The following is a 16252-nucleotide window of genomic DNA, read 5'->3' as shown; positions in this document are numbered from 1 at the left end:
GCTGATGCATCATGTAATTTGGGCCTCCTCTTCAACACAAAACTTCGTAGCATCAGTGCTCTTCCAGGCACTGTTTCTGCAGCCTGGCTCATCCTTGCAAGCGGTAATAGCAGTGTTTTGTGGGTTTTTTGGAGGCAGCAGAGTGGCAGCTGAAGAGCTAGGAGAGTCAGGGAGAGGCAGGGGCATGTTTTCTTTGAAAACTAGAGAGGTTCCCCAAGAAAGCCATAAAGAATACAGCTGTTAAGAAAGGGCAACTGGATGCAGATGCTTAGGATTGGAAGGTTGGAAACCTTCCCTGGAATCCCCTGAGATCATAGGGATGGAGCCACCGTTCCCTCCAGGCTATAGCAGCATGAGCATTGTGCTGTGAGTCTTTGATGTGGCGGCCCAAGGAAGTGCCATGTTCTTTTCAGGACAGCGCTGATGAACACAGATTTTGTTTGCACGTGTGCATTACTGCGTTGGTAGGAACACACACACACCTGAGTGACCTGAATCGGTGGGAATCAGGTGCCCCATTCCACCCTCGTGGATCTCTGTGTGCCCATAATGAGTCTTCTCCTAACCATAGCCCTCCCAGTCTGGACAGCAAACCCGAGGCGTGCTCTGTGCTACCAGGAAGGTTTTGCCCAGCTGCAGCAGACCGAGGCAATGACGAGTGAGAATGATGCACAGATAATCCAGTGTGGGTCACTGAATGGTTAGCGGGTGCAGCTCGGAATAGATGTGCAGAGTGAATCTGTAGATTAAGGTATCGTCACTCATACACAGTCAGATGACGTATCATCCTTGGACAGCATAAGTGAGTAAGGAATGTTTGCGTGACAGCGCTGGATTTTATGCCCAGAGGACTCTTCAAAACCCCTGAACTGTCAGGCTCATTCCACCGCAGAGGAAATTCCAGCAGTCCCCGGGGCTCTGGAGCATGAGGCTGTTTGGGGTGCAGAGCAGCAATGTGTGAAACTGGGCAGCAGCTCTCTTGCAGAGGCCTGTGCTGAGGCCAGTGGTTGTCAGAGGTCGTGAGCTCTCTGGGCTGCAGTAGCACTACAGAGCTTGGCCTGGTGAGTCAGTGCTCACACAGACAGCCCTGCATGAGGGAAATGGGTTTCTGGGGGTATTTTGAAAGGCAGGGCCACCCTTCCGTGCAAGGCTTTGTACCTGCAGCCTCCCTGACCCCCTTGAGGTCCCTTCCAGGTGAACGTGGGTCAGCTCTCCTCCATCCAGCTGACAGCAGCAAGGCTGAGCTGTGCGTGAAGTCTCCTTTCTTCCAGCTCCTCTCACTGCCTCTGGAACATTTCCTTTTGATGGAGAAGACAGGGAATGGGTAGCATCATGCCAGCCAAAATAGAGGAAGCAGAGTTCTCCCCTGTCTGCTGCCACGTCTCTGTCCTGAGGGATAAGTCTGCTGTGCAGGAGCTGCAGGTGGTGAGGGTATGTGGGAGTTCACTTTGTGTTAGTCACCAGAATGGCTGTCACAGAGCTCACCAAGCATTTGCAGTTGCCTTGTTGACGTTACCATTCCCGTTACCCACATAGCCTGGATTCTCTGCTGTGTGAAGGCACCTTGAAATCCCTCTGTGACCTTAGCGTGGGCCTGAGGGCTGACAGAGCATGGAAAGCTGTCCTGGTTTAGGCAGGCCCTAGGGAGACACATAGACAGCTTTACTAGCCACATGACTCAGTCTTCTTCACATTATTCAGCTGTTAATCCATGAAATGTAGGAAGTGATCCCGTTGCACCCTCTGGCTGCGTGCCTTTTGATGGCAGGTATTTGGTTTGGCATCCACACTGCGAACGTGCAGTCGCTGGCAGCCGGCCCGGAAAGGCTAAAAGGCAATTAGACAAGCAATAGCAGCTCTTTCATTCCAGCAAGTGAAGACTTCTCCTGATAGCACAAAAATTAGTTTGGAGGATACAGATCTTAGGACAACCTTTCACCATCACCTAGAAACCATTTACCATGGACAATTTCTAATGGGGCAGGGGGTCCTAACCAGTCAGCCTTTTCCTTTGCACTAGTTGATAGACATACATGGATCAGGGAGCGTGATCAAAAGACTGATTTTAAAAAATGGGTTTTATCAGCTTGAAAACTTAAAACAGTATTTTCAGTTCCATCCGAGCAGCTCCTGAGCAGTAAAATGCTTCATTTCAGGGCACTGTTAACTCAGATGAAGTTGTTGGTTCCCAAGGACACCCCTCAAAGAAGCTGTGGAAACCAGGTCCTGCCATTCTTGCAATTGGTAGCAAAGATTTCCCTCACCTGGGAAACGAGTTGAAAAAATTGTTAGATCTGCAAATAGCTGGAAATAAAGCAAATGTGAGTCTCATAAAAAATGAACTGTTCACGCAATAAAACGAGAACTCTTCACCCAATTAATAAATGAACTGTTCATCTAATAAAAAACCCAACCCAAAATGCCAAACATCAAAAAATCCCCCCCCCCCTTTGTTAATCCGATTTTTATCCCTCTCAGTGCTTGGGTCGAGTGGAGCTGGGTAATCTCTGAGGGTGTGCTGTGGATAGTTGTGGTCTTCTGCTTGAAGTGATGACATAGCTGAGAGAGCAGTGACACGAGACTGGTGACCATATGGAAATGGGAACTCTGATTGGAATCAACACAAAGTCTTTGAAGTCTTCTCCCCTGACACCCACACTCTGATCCTCTGTGTTACTTTCGTTGGTTGTGTTGCAATGAGGGAAAAGCAAAGCAGTCATCCTTGAGTTACTCCCTAGTAGGTAATAGAGCTGCCAGCTCAGGGAATACTTTCTGAAAGCACTTTTGAGTGCTGCATGCAGGTTCCTGCTTCAGCTTATTTCAATTGCTAGGGAGTGTGGGAGTGTTGATGTCCAGAGTGCCCTGAAGGGGCAAGAGAGTAAGTGAGCTGGGGGGGATACCTTAAAACATAGGCTGCTGAGAAAAGCAACCTCTGATTTGCGTAAAGTTAGGAATTTTTCCCTTTGGTTTTCTTCTGAACAGGCAGAATTCTCATAAAATTAAATTGCTCAGGAGATTGAGAAGAGTCATTTCAGTTATCAGAGTAGTTTAATTTAGATGAGCAGTTTGCCATTAGTGGTTGAATATATGCCTGAATTTGACACAATCATTGCTTTCTAGTGACATTTTTCAGTTTGAATCCTTGTTTTTCTTGAGGAACACTATCCTGGCAGAACACTTCCCACTGTGACAGCCCATTGGAAACAAGCTGTGCTCCGTACTTCTTACAGACAGCCCCCTCCTGCAGCCCTTATTGATCCAGCATTGTCCTTTTCCTTCCCATTCCGTTTCTTTCAATAGCTGTTTTGGTACCAGAAGCCATTTGCATGCCTCCTTCCTCCTCTCCTCCAAGCAGGAATAGCGTTTCGAGAACTTTCCAACAAGGAAGTGGTTCGATAGCATTTGGCCTGCCAGCAAGTCAAGCGTGTGCAGATAGGTTTACAGCTCTTCCTTATGTTTCTTACCTAATCTTGTCCTCTCCTGACTTCAGGGAAAAGTTTGGGTATGCAAAACCCACCCCTTTTGGTGTAAAATATAGAGAGGAGTAGGTAAAGCTGTTGTGTTCAATGTGAACCAGCTCCAACAATGCCTGTTTCTTTGCATCTCTTCTTATTAAAGTGGTGTTAAAGGTGAGCAGAGCTTAGGTAAATTGCTACTCTTATGTTGAATGACAGTCTCTGCTGTCGGGGGGGGGGTGGGTACTAAACCAAGAAAGGCCAGAGGGAAGTAGGAGTTGGTGCAACCTTGTGCGCTCTGCCTCTCGCAAGAGGAGCCAGACGAGGCAGGGACCCCACTTGTCTTAACTTTCTGGAAGAAAGATTAGTAGAAAGTGAGGAGTCAATAGAATTTTGACAACGCAGATTGAGTGAGTCAGAGAAGATGTTTGTGTTGGCTTGATATCTCTCTGCTGCTAGCAATGCCTGGCTTAGTCAGCTGTGAACTGGCCAGACTGCGGTGCAGTTATTATCTGTTATTGATAGCATAAACATAAAGGTCGAGGAGCATTGGAGTTCTTGTAAAGTTGCTCTCTCTTCCTTTCCAGCATTTGCTGGTTCCTGCCCCTGTGCTCATCCTGCGGCGCCAAGCCCTTCATCTCCCCAACATCTGCTGAGCTTCTCCAGCATCTGCTCCAAGTGTCGACATAAGTTTTTTAAGCTGGAATCCATTAATTTCCTGGAACACTCAGATGCTTGTTCATCCACCTTGACCCACAGATTAGGTGATTAATGACTTTACCAGGCTATCTGCTGCGGTCCCAGCTGCCAGAGGGTCGGTGCTGAACCTTGTGTGAAGCAGTGCTGGTTAGGGGAGGCCCTGGCGCTGTCGTGGTTGTGCTCGGATTTGTGAATAATGCAGAGGCCATAGCACTGCAGTTCCTAACCTGCTGGGAGGCTTTCCCTAGATTTTGGCACAAGGAGGCAGGATTGGTCCTGGCCACGAGGGGTTTTTCCTATGCAAGAAGTAACAAAGAGGTTAATAACTTGTAGAAGCTTCTGCTGGGTGGAATTATTTTGTGGAGGCAACCTTAGACTTCAGCTTTAGGTGCGTCAGTCAATGCTGTTCCTGACTGTAGGAGTCGGCATCGACATTGGATGTGATAGACATTTGGGAACGTGGGCAATTCGAGTTGAGGGCTCTGTTTGTCAGTAGAACTGCTGAATAATATTCTGCTGACTGCTTTGCTTTCTCACTTGGCCAGCGTCATCGTCGTGCAATAAAAGCAATGCCAAAATGTCTTGCCTAACAGGATGGGAAATCTGTGAGCCGGCACCTCTGGACTTCAGTGGAGACGGGCCAGCTGCTGGCAGCCTCAGATTTCTCTTGCCGTGGAAATCCCTTTCTCATGGACTGTGCTTCAGGGGCAAATTACTGCAGTTTTGTTAAATTGTGGTGTCTCTGAGCAGTGATTTCTAGGCTAAGTGGAAATTTCCTACCCATCCGGTTTTGAGGGGAAGGTCAATTTACCCATTTCCTCCAGAATTCCTACTCCATTCTGAACTGGCAGCGCTCCAGTTCGCCTTCCCCTCACAGCAGCAGTTTCATGTTTGCTGTTCCAAAAGAAGTGCTTTCACCTCTAACCGCACACAGTTTCCAGTTGTCTTTGGAAGGCTGCCAGCCCCTCTTTTAGAACATCACAGCTTATTTTGAACCCTCTCCATCTCTTGGATTTCACAGCCTCCCTTCCTTTTGATTTTCATTCCTTTTGCCTGATTTCAGTGGCAGGAATAGCCCCAAACCTGTGATTTCTTAACCTCAGAATCCTCCCAGGTTTTCTTTCTGTGTACTGGGTGGATGCTGAGGCACCTGTGAAGCCTGAGGCAAATGGATGCTTTCCCCCACATCGATGGCTCTGTCAGCTTGCAGGGAGCTCCGGCTTACTGAGAGGAGCTTAGCTGTGCCCTTGTTTGTGAGCAGCCGAGCTCATAGCTGGAGCCCTGTGCTGCTTAAACAAACAGTGGATGCACACAGCCCCAGGCAGCAGCGAGGCATCAGAAGCAGCATCCTGAAGACAGGTTCCCATAAATCATTCACAACTCCCGGTATTGCAGGAGGACAGGGACAACTGCAGCTACTGGCATTTCCTATTCACTCGATGGACACGTTTTAGATGTTCCTGTAACGAGAGATAAAAATTAGATGCAGGTGATGTTGGACGTGGTCTGAAAACTCTCTGCTTTGTTGCAGAACACTAAAAAAATCAGCTTATTTCCTCTCTTCCGGATGCAAAACGTAACTGAATGCACTCAGGAGATCTCAAATAACCCACTTTTAAGTAAGTTCACAGCATCTGTATCTCCTTGTATCACATTTGCTCTCTAGCGGTGCTGCCAGCTATGGTTAAGTTATAATCCTTTCACCCCGTAGGACCACAGAAAAAACAAAAGGTCCAATTTCTTTCTGTTTTCTGATTTCCAAATGCCATTCTTCTAGAGTTCTACACTTATGTGGTTACTTACAAAACCACTTCAGTGTTTGGGAGTTTTGTCAAGTAGCTGTGCCAGATCGGAGGGGTTTCTAAAGGCTGGATCTAAATGTAGGGTTTTCACAGTGTCCCAAATTTCAAGCCTTATTTTGAGGTGCCCGGCTGTCCCCTTTCACAGACAGAGTCCACATGCTCAGACATCTGGTTTCCAGGGACAGGTGAACAAGTTAGGGTTTGTATATCCCACCAAAAGACCAACTTCCCTTCATGCTCATTGCAGAACCTGCATCAGCCAACAAAGACCTGAAAATAGCATCCCCAGTTCCTGTGACAAGACCTGAATTCAGGGATCAGAGACATGAATTTGGGAAACAGGAGAAGGTTGCAATGAAGCCAGATATTACTTTGATGGAATTGATTTTCCTTACAAAAATAAAAGAAAGCACTAAGTTATTTTCACCTGGATGGTAGCAGCCAAAAATCTGTTTACACTGTTCTTTCCAGACAACGATTAGCCCCAAGCGTCCCCAGCGTTTTCTGAGGAACGCGTTCCTAGGGCTTTTCTTGGCTGAACACACGTTTCTTTATATTATCCTGCTCCATTCCCATCTCCTTGTCTCCCTACTGTACTGGAAAAGGGCAGTTTCCGGTCTGGTGCCTGATCATGTTCCCCGTGTGTCCAGTTTTCTTCACCCTGGAGTCAAGAGTGTGGCAGGGGATGATGAAAATACAGATGCTGTCCTGACAGGGGGTTGAGATGCAGCTGGATCATTTGTGCATCTCCAAGAGTTGAGGAGTGCTCTCAAAACTATTGTTTTTGATGGAGCTGCTGTGAAGTGATATTATTGTGTATCTCGCTTGCCTCGGTCAGTTCTATCTCTTCTCTTGCATGTGCTTTTCCCAGGTCTGCTTTATGTGGTGAAATGGGCTTCTGTTTTGCTGCCGATTTTTGCATCTGAAGGAGATATTACTTGTTCATAAAAATTATTATTAACAAGGGACAGTGGCTGTCACTTTCACTATGACTTATGACCTTAACCTATGACTCTGTATACACCGTATTTACTTCAGCATCAGTGTCCCAAAGCCCCCCGGAGGTGTGCTGGGATCTTGCTGCCACCCCCACATGATATTCTTATGGTCCTTCTGCCGTTCCTGGTTCATCCACACCTGGATATTCCCCTCCGTTCTCTATTCACACCCGGTTTAATGTTGGTATCCCAGGCCTGTACAGCGTGAGGCAGGCAGGATATAAAGCCACGTGAGATGGAGAAAGCCTCCGGCTCACCTAGAGCTCTTTGCAGGTGATGTGAACTCTCAGGGGTCAGTCCTCACGTGTCGCTTCTATGCTCTTTGCAGGGCCAACCACAGCAATGATGAGAGCTACCAGTGCTACAGGTGTGAGGAGGAATTCAGTCCCGGCATTAAGTGTTGAGGATGGAAACGTCCCAGAAGGCACTGTTTCAGGTAGGCAAGTGCATACTTGGAGGCTTGTTCTGCATGGAAGCAAGGTGTCTGTGGGTTAAATAAATCAAGCGAGTCTTCCTCATAAGGTAAGTTTCATTGTTTGAAAGTAAGTATTTCGGAGAGACAGATCACGCAGGGCACTTGGCTGTCTGCTTCCTGTCTGCACAAGGGGGTTGGGTGTCTTGGCAGAATTTGGGCAGGGAGTCAAAACGAAGCAGCTGGATCAGAGTCAGTGAATCACATTGTTTTAGAGACTAAGCCTCTTCTGCTTAAAAATAATAACTGTTTCCACGGAAGAACATTACTGGGCTTGAAATTCCCATCAGCGAGGCTGAAATGTTGATCTGAAATTACTTCCTGGATCTCTACATAGATGGAAGCAGTTGTTTGCCACAACAGACAGAATTTATGGGTCTTAAGAGGGAGAATAGCAATTTTCTGGCAGAAGGAGATGCGAGTGGTGTGAGAAGGTGCTGGTTGGTGTCTGTGTCCATGCAAAGAAAGGACCAGTCTGGAAAAGCCTGAGTTGAGGTCAGTGCTGGTGGTGGTGGCACTCATGTCCTGTCCATTGTGCTTGTGGTGAGATTGGATTAATAGCAAAGGAATTAATATGGCTCCTTTTGGAGTGTCTTCAGGAATTTTGACTAAATGCTATTACTTTAAATGAGTTTTTGTCTTAATAATAGTTCTGTTTGACTGGACAGAAACCTTTAAATATGTTGTTATCTGAGAAAGCATGTAAGCCTGTACTCTTAGACACTGGCACTAGAAGTAATCCCACCCAAATCCAATTCAGGCATGTCACCCACAAGAGTTCCTGCATCTCCATAAAGTTTTTCAGAGTTTTAAAGTTTCCTTCATAAATCCCCTTGGATTCTGTGTACAACAGAAGATGTAGGGGTGGCCATTGAGGATCAGAGTAAAGATCCATTGAAGCCGGTATTTTATTCTTGGTCTGGGAATGCCTTGGAAAAGAGGAAAAGAAGAGGACGAGTGTTTGAGGCTGTTTGTCTAGAATATCCTCACACTCTAGGCAATTTTAGAGCCAGATGCCATTCCTGTGCTTCTTGTTGCCCCAGTGGATTTTCCTCTATGTTCTGGTTGACTCACGTCTCCAGTCTCTGTACACTTCTGAAATGCACAGAATTCAGAATATTAAATAGGCATTAATGCCTTTCCAAATACTTATTTCTTACTGTTTTGAAGTATGTAATCATTTTTCATATAGAATGATTGTTACAATGGAAAACCAAATACAAACCAAATTCCATGGCTCTTTCATACAAAGTTGGGACAAATGAATACCGCGTAAAGGGAAGTATTACCTAAACCTGAATGACGTTAGATGAGAAGAAAATAGGGCACAAATAGTTTTTGAATGTGAGCTGAATGTTTCACTCTACACTAGGAGCTTGGAGTGAGTCTGAGCAGGACAGGGAGCTTTCCTAGTGAGCCTGGGCTGCTGGAACTAAGAATAAGTTGTCAAGTGTTTGTCACTGCCTGTGGGTACAAACACACGCTTGGCATTTAGCAGGCAGGTCACCAGGTGGTTTGAGAAAGCTGCTCTGGTTTCAGTCACAGGCACTGGAAAAGTGTGCTCACTTTCAGACACAGCTCCTGCTGTTGTGAGGAGCCAGGGCAGCAGCGATTCTGTTCATGATTGGATAAGAGATGTCAATCTATGCAGGTGGGGCCCATTCCAGAGCTTCACAGACATCTGAGAAGTGTAATTCATCCTCTGTAGCACCCTCAGAGCTTGGGTTTCATGTTCAGTTGTTAGTTATGTCATAAAAACTTCCTAAACATTGCAAAAAAGACAGTTTTCCTGCAAGTGGCCTGTCACCTTGGGCTGGAGGGAGCTGGCTGTGCACAACAGAAACCTTGCTGAGGGCCGAAATGTAACCAGACATGAGGCTGATGCTAACTTATAGGCAAAATCCATGTACTTTGTGTTAGTGGTGTCATTTCCCTTTGGAAACACGGGGACATAGCCCAGGTTTAATGGGTTTATAGAACCATGTACAACATCTCATAGCAGTCAAAAAGGCTTCTAGATTTGAGGAAGCATTTAGAAAGGAATTGGGGGGGCGGGGAAGAGAGAAAATATGAGAAAACTGCATTCCTTTCAGTGTGCTGTGCTGAAGGCAACTGGCTGTGTGCTCCATAGTGTGACTGAACAGCATAAGCCATTGTCACAAGGTGCTGAGCAGGTCAGAAATACAGTAGGTTTGAGGAAAATGCATCGCATGTGTTGCAAACGCGCAGCTGCCGTAGTGCAGGGGCAGCTAAGTGTTAGCTCTGACCAAAGGAGAACAGCTTATTCCTTTATTCTTTAGAGTCTCAGCCTGCCTTCCAGGTTCTTCATGCATAGTACCTCCTGTTCTAGAAATCCACAGGAACTGTGAAGTTGTCTCTGCCCCGCCTGGCACTAACAGCCATTATTAAAAATAATTAACTGCAGGTAATTATTACTTATTAAAATAAATGTTCACTTTGGGTTTGACAGCAGAGATCTTGGGGTTATGTTTATGGGTGGCAAAATTCTCGCATCACTTCTGCACGCAGAAACTGAATGCCCAGTTTCCACCCCAGGGGTTTCCATAGCTGTCTGTCTGACTTCCAAAGGATCCATTTCCCATGGCGCTGCTGATCATATTCTCTTATAAACAAGAACAAATGCAACAGTTGGAATGCGTCTGCAATACCGAACCAATGCCATGTATAATTGTTATGGGGTTTTCCCATCTTGTGTGATTCCAGCAGAAGAAATACAGTCATTTCCAGAATGGGAAGGAATCAGTAAACAAAAGCAAGTATAGCATGGATAATGCATCTGTCATCTGATGCACAACCAGGATGTTTGCATTAGTCAATATTCAGCACAGATGGGGAAGCAGAGGCCAGCAAACCCATGTTTGTATTCCCTGTTCTCCTAAGGAAGAGGGAAAAGTGTTTTTCAGGGACTTTCCAGTATTTCTTTGAATGACTTCCTCTATGGTTTGCAGTGTTCATACATCAAAGAGAAATATGCTTTTGGTCTTACAGAACGGTAACGCTGAAAGTGGAGGGAACCAATTCCCGTTCCTGGTGGAAAAGGCTCTGCATACAAGAGCAGAAGTGCAGCACCCAGGCACGGGAGGGAGTTTGGGGATGGGGAAGACACATGAGAGTGTTGCTCAGTTGGGTGGTTGTTGCTACTGTCTTTTTGCCTCCAAACTGAAAGAAGTGGAAGTGGTTTGGAAGGGAGATGAAGTGTGGGACGAAGCGAATAGCTGAGGACAGAAGGGACGGGTAGACACTTCTGATGCGTTTGATTGCGTGGAGGGCAGGCCAAGAGTGAATGAGGGTGATGGACACTCGTGGTGGCTGGAACATGGTATGGCCGATTGACAGCGTCGTAGAGACATGATGTAGATGCTGAATGAAGTGGCCAAGGGGAGCAGAATCTTGCATGAGACTGGGGAAAGGAGAAGATGGTCAAGAACGCGCAGTGAAATCTCAAGGTCCTTCCTCTCTTTGTGATGCAAACGTCCTGACCCTTCCTTACACAGAAATGCATATGCGCACACACTTAAAGATGCTTACCAAGTAGTTCTCATGTTTTCAAGGGCTGTGGATTTCTCCTACGGCTTCTCCATGGCGTGATGGCTGGAGGGCCTCAGGGCACAGTGTCCAGAGTTCCTGTGGCCAAGTGCCTCAAACTGACGCCAAAACAACTTAAGTCAAGGAGAGGACTGGCATCGGCCTTACTGCAAAGGGGGTTTTAGAAGAAGCAAGCCAAAGTCAGCTCTTATTTCATCATTGCAAAGGTACCTGGCAAAAATCCTCCCGCTGTTTTAAGGCTGTCTAGATCAAAGGTTAAAATGAGATGAAAGCAGGTGTGCCTCAAGCAGACAGGGATACGCTAGGGTAAAGCAACAGGCTTTAAACCTGTGCCATCTCTCTCTTATTCTCATCTTCCTGAAGGTGCCCAACACATCGCTGGCTTTAATTTAGCCACTGTTGCACTCGGAGGAGGTGGTTTGAGAGCTGTTGGGTGTGCATGCTTTATACTGCTGTTGTATGAACTGCTCTGGGAGATGCATTGCACCCACGAGACCTGTGTGCTCCAACAGCCCCCGGGGTACAGGAGTTGGAGTGGGAACAACACAAAGCATCCCGGTTTACCTCCCAGAATCCTTCTTCGGTGTTGGTATGCAATGTGAGTGTTTCTCTGCCAAAGGGACCAAGCGTCTGTGCCTGCACATGGTGGGGAGGTACGGCTGGGCTGTTTAAAAGATGCGGGCAACCTGCTCTCCACACGTTCCATTTCAGGGTCAGAGGAGGAAGCAGTTGTTACACAAAGGCAAACAATGGATATTTGGTACCCAAAGTAAAAGTCACAAATTGCCATTCTGATAGTAAATAGCAGCCTTTTGGTACAGTAAAGATTTACAGTCTGGGGCTGGACACTGACAGTGTTCAGGCATCTGTGAGTGGTGGTAGTCTCTCATGTGCAGGGCACTTAAATATGGAGCCTTGCTCTACAGCTGGCCCGTCCCCAGGGGCTGGGAACAGCCTGAAGGAAGCAGAGTGAGCATTCTACCCTGCCCTGGGAGTCTGTGGTTGCATCCAGCTCTGCCAGGCTGCTGTAACAGCATGAAGGATGGTACCAGGTACCGAACATTTTCATTTCAGCTCCAGAAATCAGGCTGAGGTGGCAAAAGTGAATCGTAGAATCATGGAATGCTTTGGGTCAGAAGGGACCTCAAAGACCATCCACTCCCATCCCCTGCCATGGGCAGGGACCCCTCCCACTGGATCAGGGGCTCCAAGCCCCATCCAACCTGGCCTGGAACACCTCCAGGGATGGGGCAGCCACGGCTGCTCTGGATAACCTGGGCCAGAGCCTCCCCACCCTCACAGAAAAATGTTTCTTCCTAAGATCTCATCTCAATCTCCGCTCTCTCAGCTTAAAACCATTCTCCTCATCCTCTCCCTGCACTCTCTGATCGAGAGTCCCTCCCCAGCTTTCCTGCAGCCCCTTTCGGTACTGGAAACTGCTCTAAGGTCTCCGCAGAGCCTTCTCTTCTCCAGGCTGAGCAACCCCAACTCTCTCAGCCTGAAGCAGGCTGTTTTCAAATATGTGTCTAAAATGTCCAAAAATGAAGCAGGCTGTTTCCAAATAAAGCCAATGAAAATGTGAAATAAGGAGATAACAAACGGTTTTAATAGAAAATATTTAATAATGCGTTCTTAGGAATAATTACACTCTCACAAGTAAATCCTGTGTATCTACGATGCTGATTCAATAGCCAATTAGACATACAGCAAATCCTTGTACAGAGCAGTGTGATGGTGACTATTTCTTAAGAAATTAATAGCAGGAGTGGAAAATCCAGTAGAAATTAAATAAATTATCATCACTCTCTCTCTCATATAGCAACTAGTCAATAAATATGTCTATAAATACCATAGATATCACAATAAATAAATACCAGACCTACTCTCTTACAGATCCCGTAGACTGGGTACGTAAAGGGAGAGCTCACAGTTCAGGAGAAGGCTGTTGACACAACATACCAGGGCACTCCAGGGGAGCGGGGGGAACGGCCGGTTTGCCGGTAGAATAGCAAAATAGTCAGGCTTAGGGTAAGTGCACTGCACTCAACTGCTTGCATCCGGCTGAAGTGGCTGCCAAGGGCTCTTCATTTCCTTTAGCTAAGCCACTTTTCCGTGCAGCATCCTCCATGCCAGTGAGCAGCCTGTCCCACAGGCAGCACTGACCCTTCTGACAGGCTGGCTTAAATAAACACAGTTAAATAAATAAATATGTAAACCAAACAGTCCGTAATTCACATGGTAACACTGGCGCGGGAGGTGGAAGGCGTTGTGCTGCCTCAAGGGTGCTGTTCCCAAAGGCTTCTCTCAGCAGAGGAGCAGTTCGCAGCTTTTCTCCGTCCTGGTGTTCCTTAGAGCGGCGAGTCAGAGTTGAGCTGAGCCCTGTGAGGAGGTGAGGGAAGAGGATGGTTTAAAAGGGGTTTCAGGAGGGGTTCTCAATGCTTAGCGTTGCAGAACAGGTAAGGACGAGGGCTCTGTTGCCAGCTCCATGTGCTGGCTTGAGGCATCAGGAGAGTAAAGGGGAGGATTTGAAAGCAACCCCTGAAGTCCTAGTGTGTGTGTGGCTGGGGCCCTGCTGGGAAACGGCTGCAGATCGAGTTTCTGCATTTGCTCACGGCAAGAAACTCATTAACTCAGAAATATGAGTTATTAACGTATGCTACTGTAGGGAAGGGGAAGATGAATCTTGTAAAGCTTTCTTTTGAATGGAAGCCAAACGCTCAGGTGAGTCTTTCCCTCCAGATGGGGAGGCCGATACTCAGAGCTTTAGCAATGACGTACTGGCTTGAGCAAGGGCCCTGCTGCTGCCAGAGAGACAGAGACTAATCCTGTAATTAAGCAGCATTTTTCCTTGTTCCTTAATTCTGATTGAAAGCAAATGGAAAATATTGGTAAGAAATGCTACAAATTGTTTTTTGGGGGAGGTTTACCACTCAGCTACCCAAACTAAGAGGGAATGGAACTTACTTGGCCAGGATTGCCTTGATTATCAGCTGTACCCAGGGAGCAGTGGGCTCCAAGCACACCTCTTTGCCATCCTTCAGAGTAGCTCTGCAAAACGAGGAATGAAGAAAAGTCAGGAAACTCCTACATGGATTTGTTTTTGTCATAGGGTGTAATATTGCAGTTTTATATTAGTCAGTATAAACTTATCCCATCTCTGCTCTAGGTTTGATTGGCCACTTTGTTGCTGAGGAGACTAAAGCCGTCCATAATGTGCTGGGGCTCTCAAAGCAGTCATGCATCCCCAAAACCCTTTCTAACTATCTAAGGGTAATTGGTTTGATTTAGTTTGCATCAGAAAAGCTTTCTTATACAATGCTGCTAAAAAAAAAAGTGTTTCAGCAATATAAGGATTTCAGCACCTTCGTTCCTCCTCTGTGCTACTAAAGACAAAATCAGTTCCATTGTCACCCTAAACCTGCCTGTGGGAACTTCATTTTCTCTCTGAGGCTGTTTTAGAGGGAGTTGTGCCTGCCTAGGAAATGCAGGGTTTAAACTACAGTTTAAAGCTGTTAAAAGCCTCAGGTTTTAAGAACTGACCAGTCAATGAAATTGATGTTCTACCACCAGGAATATTCAATATGCCCTATGGATAATTAATGATCCATTCAGGGTCATAGAGACCATGGAAAACATGGCGTATTATTTAAAACAATTTTTATCACAAGAGAAAACAGATCTGGCTGATGTGCTAGCCGTGCAGTGTAAAAGCCCCTGTGGCGGCAGAAAGTGGGTGAGGAGAGGAGAGAGGCTCCTGCAGGGCTACTTACATGACTTCAACATTCTTGCAGTGAGGGCCGCTCTGCGTCAGCTTCACATCCTGGATGGATTTAGGAGGGATGAACCTGGAGTGGGTGGCGATGCACTGGCACCGGAGCTCGGTCCCCATCCGTGCCAGGGTCATACCTGTGAACAGAGGAGGTAGATCGGGGTTGAGGGGCAGTCCTGCCATGCCTGTGTCAGGCACAAAGCGTGATGGCCTTGTTCTAACAACATTCACAACTACGATTCTATGAATTGCCCAAGCTGCACAAATCCTCTCGCTGTAACCATCGGTTGCTTATTTCTTTCCTGATGCAAGTTCGCTTAAAACTGAATTAACCCCTCTCTTTTGAACAAACTCACGTGTTCTGTTGTTACTAGGACCAACCCCAGTGTACATTTAATTTTACTGTTTTAATGTCTGGATTGAAAAGCTGGCAGCTCTACAGAAGGCAGAGCCTTAGCTTTTTCATTAATTCAAGGCTCGGTCCTGCTTATATGTTCATATTGCTTGTTCTTTGCTCCCAGCTGTATATATTGCTCAAGGCAGTGTGATCGTTAGGTAAGAAATAAGAGATCATAATCTGTTCTGTGTGGGGGAAGAAAGAGAAAGATGCAGACTCTTGGGAAGAAGATCCCATCTCTAGCTGCATGCACCGCAGGTGGAACACAGAAACAGAGCATATGGAAGTTGCCTCTTTAGAGTTTTTCCCACCAAATGTCAGTAACTCTTCAGTTCAAGGGCTACATGGGAGATTTCTGACTGAAGAGTTGCTGAGAACCTCTCAAAAGAAGGTAATTTGCTGAAAAAAGCATAAATCCACCTCTCTGCAAGGACAAGCATCCCAGTAGGTGCCTGGAGAGTGCTGCAGCCCTGGGATTCAGGGAGGGATTTACCTACCTTGGGACAGAGTGGCGCAGATCAGGAAGAGAGCGAGGACAGCCACGAGCTTGCTGTTCATGGTTAGAGAGGAGGTTTGCGAGGAGGTGTAGCTCTGGTTCTGAGGAGCGGTGAGCTCTGTTGTCCTGGAGGGTTGCTGGTGCCTGCTCTGGGAGACCCATCCTGCTTATATAGGGCTTGTGCCGAGCCGTGCACTCTGCTAGCCTGGAGATTGCGTTAGAGGAATTTCCCACATGCTGTAAAAATGAGTCACATGACTCTTGTGAAACTCCTTCCTCGATGACGAGGAACTATTCTGCTCAGGACGAAATGATGCTTTGATTTATTAAAATATGTCAATTAAAATATGCATTGCAATGTTGCCTTCTTTACGTGCTGTGCTTTTTTAATGCACCCCTCAGTCAGTGGTGGCCCTTTTGATGGTTTCAGTTACCTTTTGGTGTAGCTTTTCATTACTTTCTTCAGGATAATAACTGTTACTTGTAGGGATGCCAGATTAGACTTGAGAGAATAGATTTTTTACCTCTGTTTATAGTCATAGCTTTTACCTATCTGATTTTAAGCCACTGGAGTGGAAGTCAGGTAGTGCTGAAATC

General features: G+C 46.6%; 1 protein-coding gene across 1 annotated transcript; it reads right to left on the bottom strand.

Annotated features, from left to right (window-relative positions):
- Positions 1-12600: 12600 nt before the first annotated feature.
- On the bottom strand, positions 12601-15853 carry LOC104067474 (interleukin-8). Its single transcript, XM_009570220.2, has 4 exons — positions 15657-15853; positions 14764-14899; positions 13958-14041; positions 12601-13372 (listed from the first exon to the last, which is right to left on the bottom strand). Exons 1-4 carry the CDS (start codon positions 15715-15717, stop codon positions 13342-13344), a joined length of 312 nt encoding a protein of 103 aa, XP_009568515.1. The 5' UTR covers positions 15718-15853; the 3' UTR covers positions 12601-13341.
- Positions 15854-16252: the final 399 nt, after the last annotated feature.

Source organism: Cuculus canorus, chromosome 4, assembly GCF_017976375.1.
Source record: "Cuculus canorus isolate bCucCan1 chromosome 4, bCucCan1.pri, whole genome shotgun sequence".
NCBI lineage: Eukaryota > Metazoa > Chordata > Aves > Cuculiformes > Cuculidae > Cuculus > Cuculus canorus.
The sequence above is the reverse complement of the archived record's forward strand: the minus strand, read 5'-3'. Positions and strand labels throughout refer to the sequence as shown.

Coding starts and splice junctions, on each gene's coding strand:
- LOC104067474 (XM_009570220.2), bottom strand. CDS start 15,717: ATGAACAGCAAGCTCGTGGCTGTCCTCGCTCTCTTCCTGATCTGCGCC. Junction 14,900..15,656: donor CTGCGCCACTCTGTCCCAAG/GTAGGTAAATCC, acceptor CTCTGTTCACAG/GTATGACCCTGGCACGGATG. Junction 13,373..13,957: donor ATCAAGGCAATCCTGGCCAA/GTAAGTTCCATT, acceptor ACCTCCTCACAG/GGCTCAGCTCAACTCTGACT.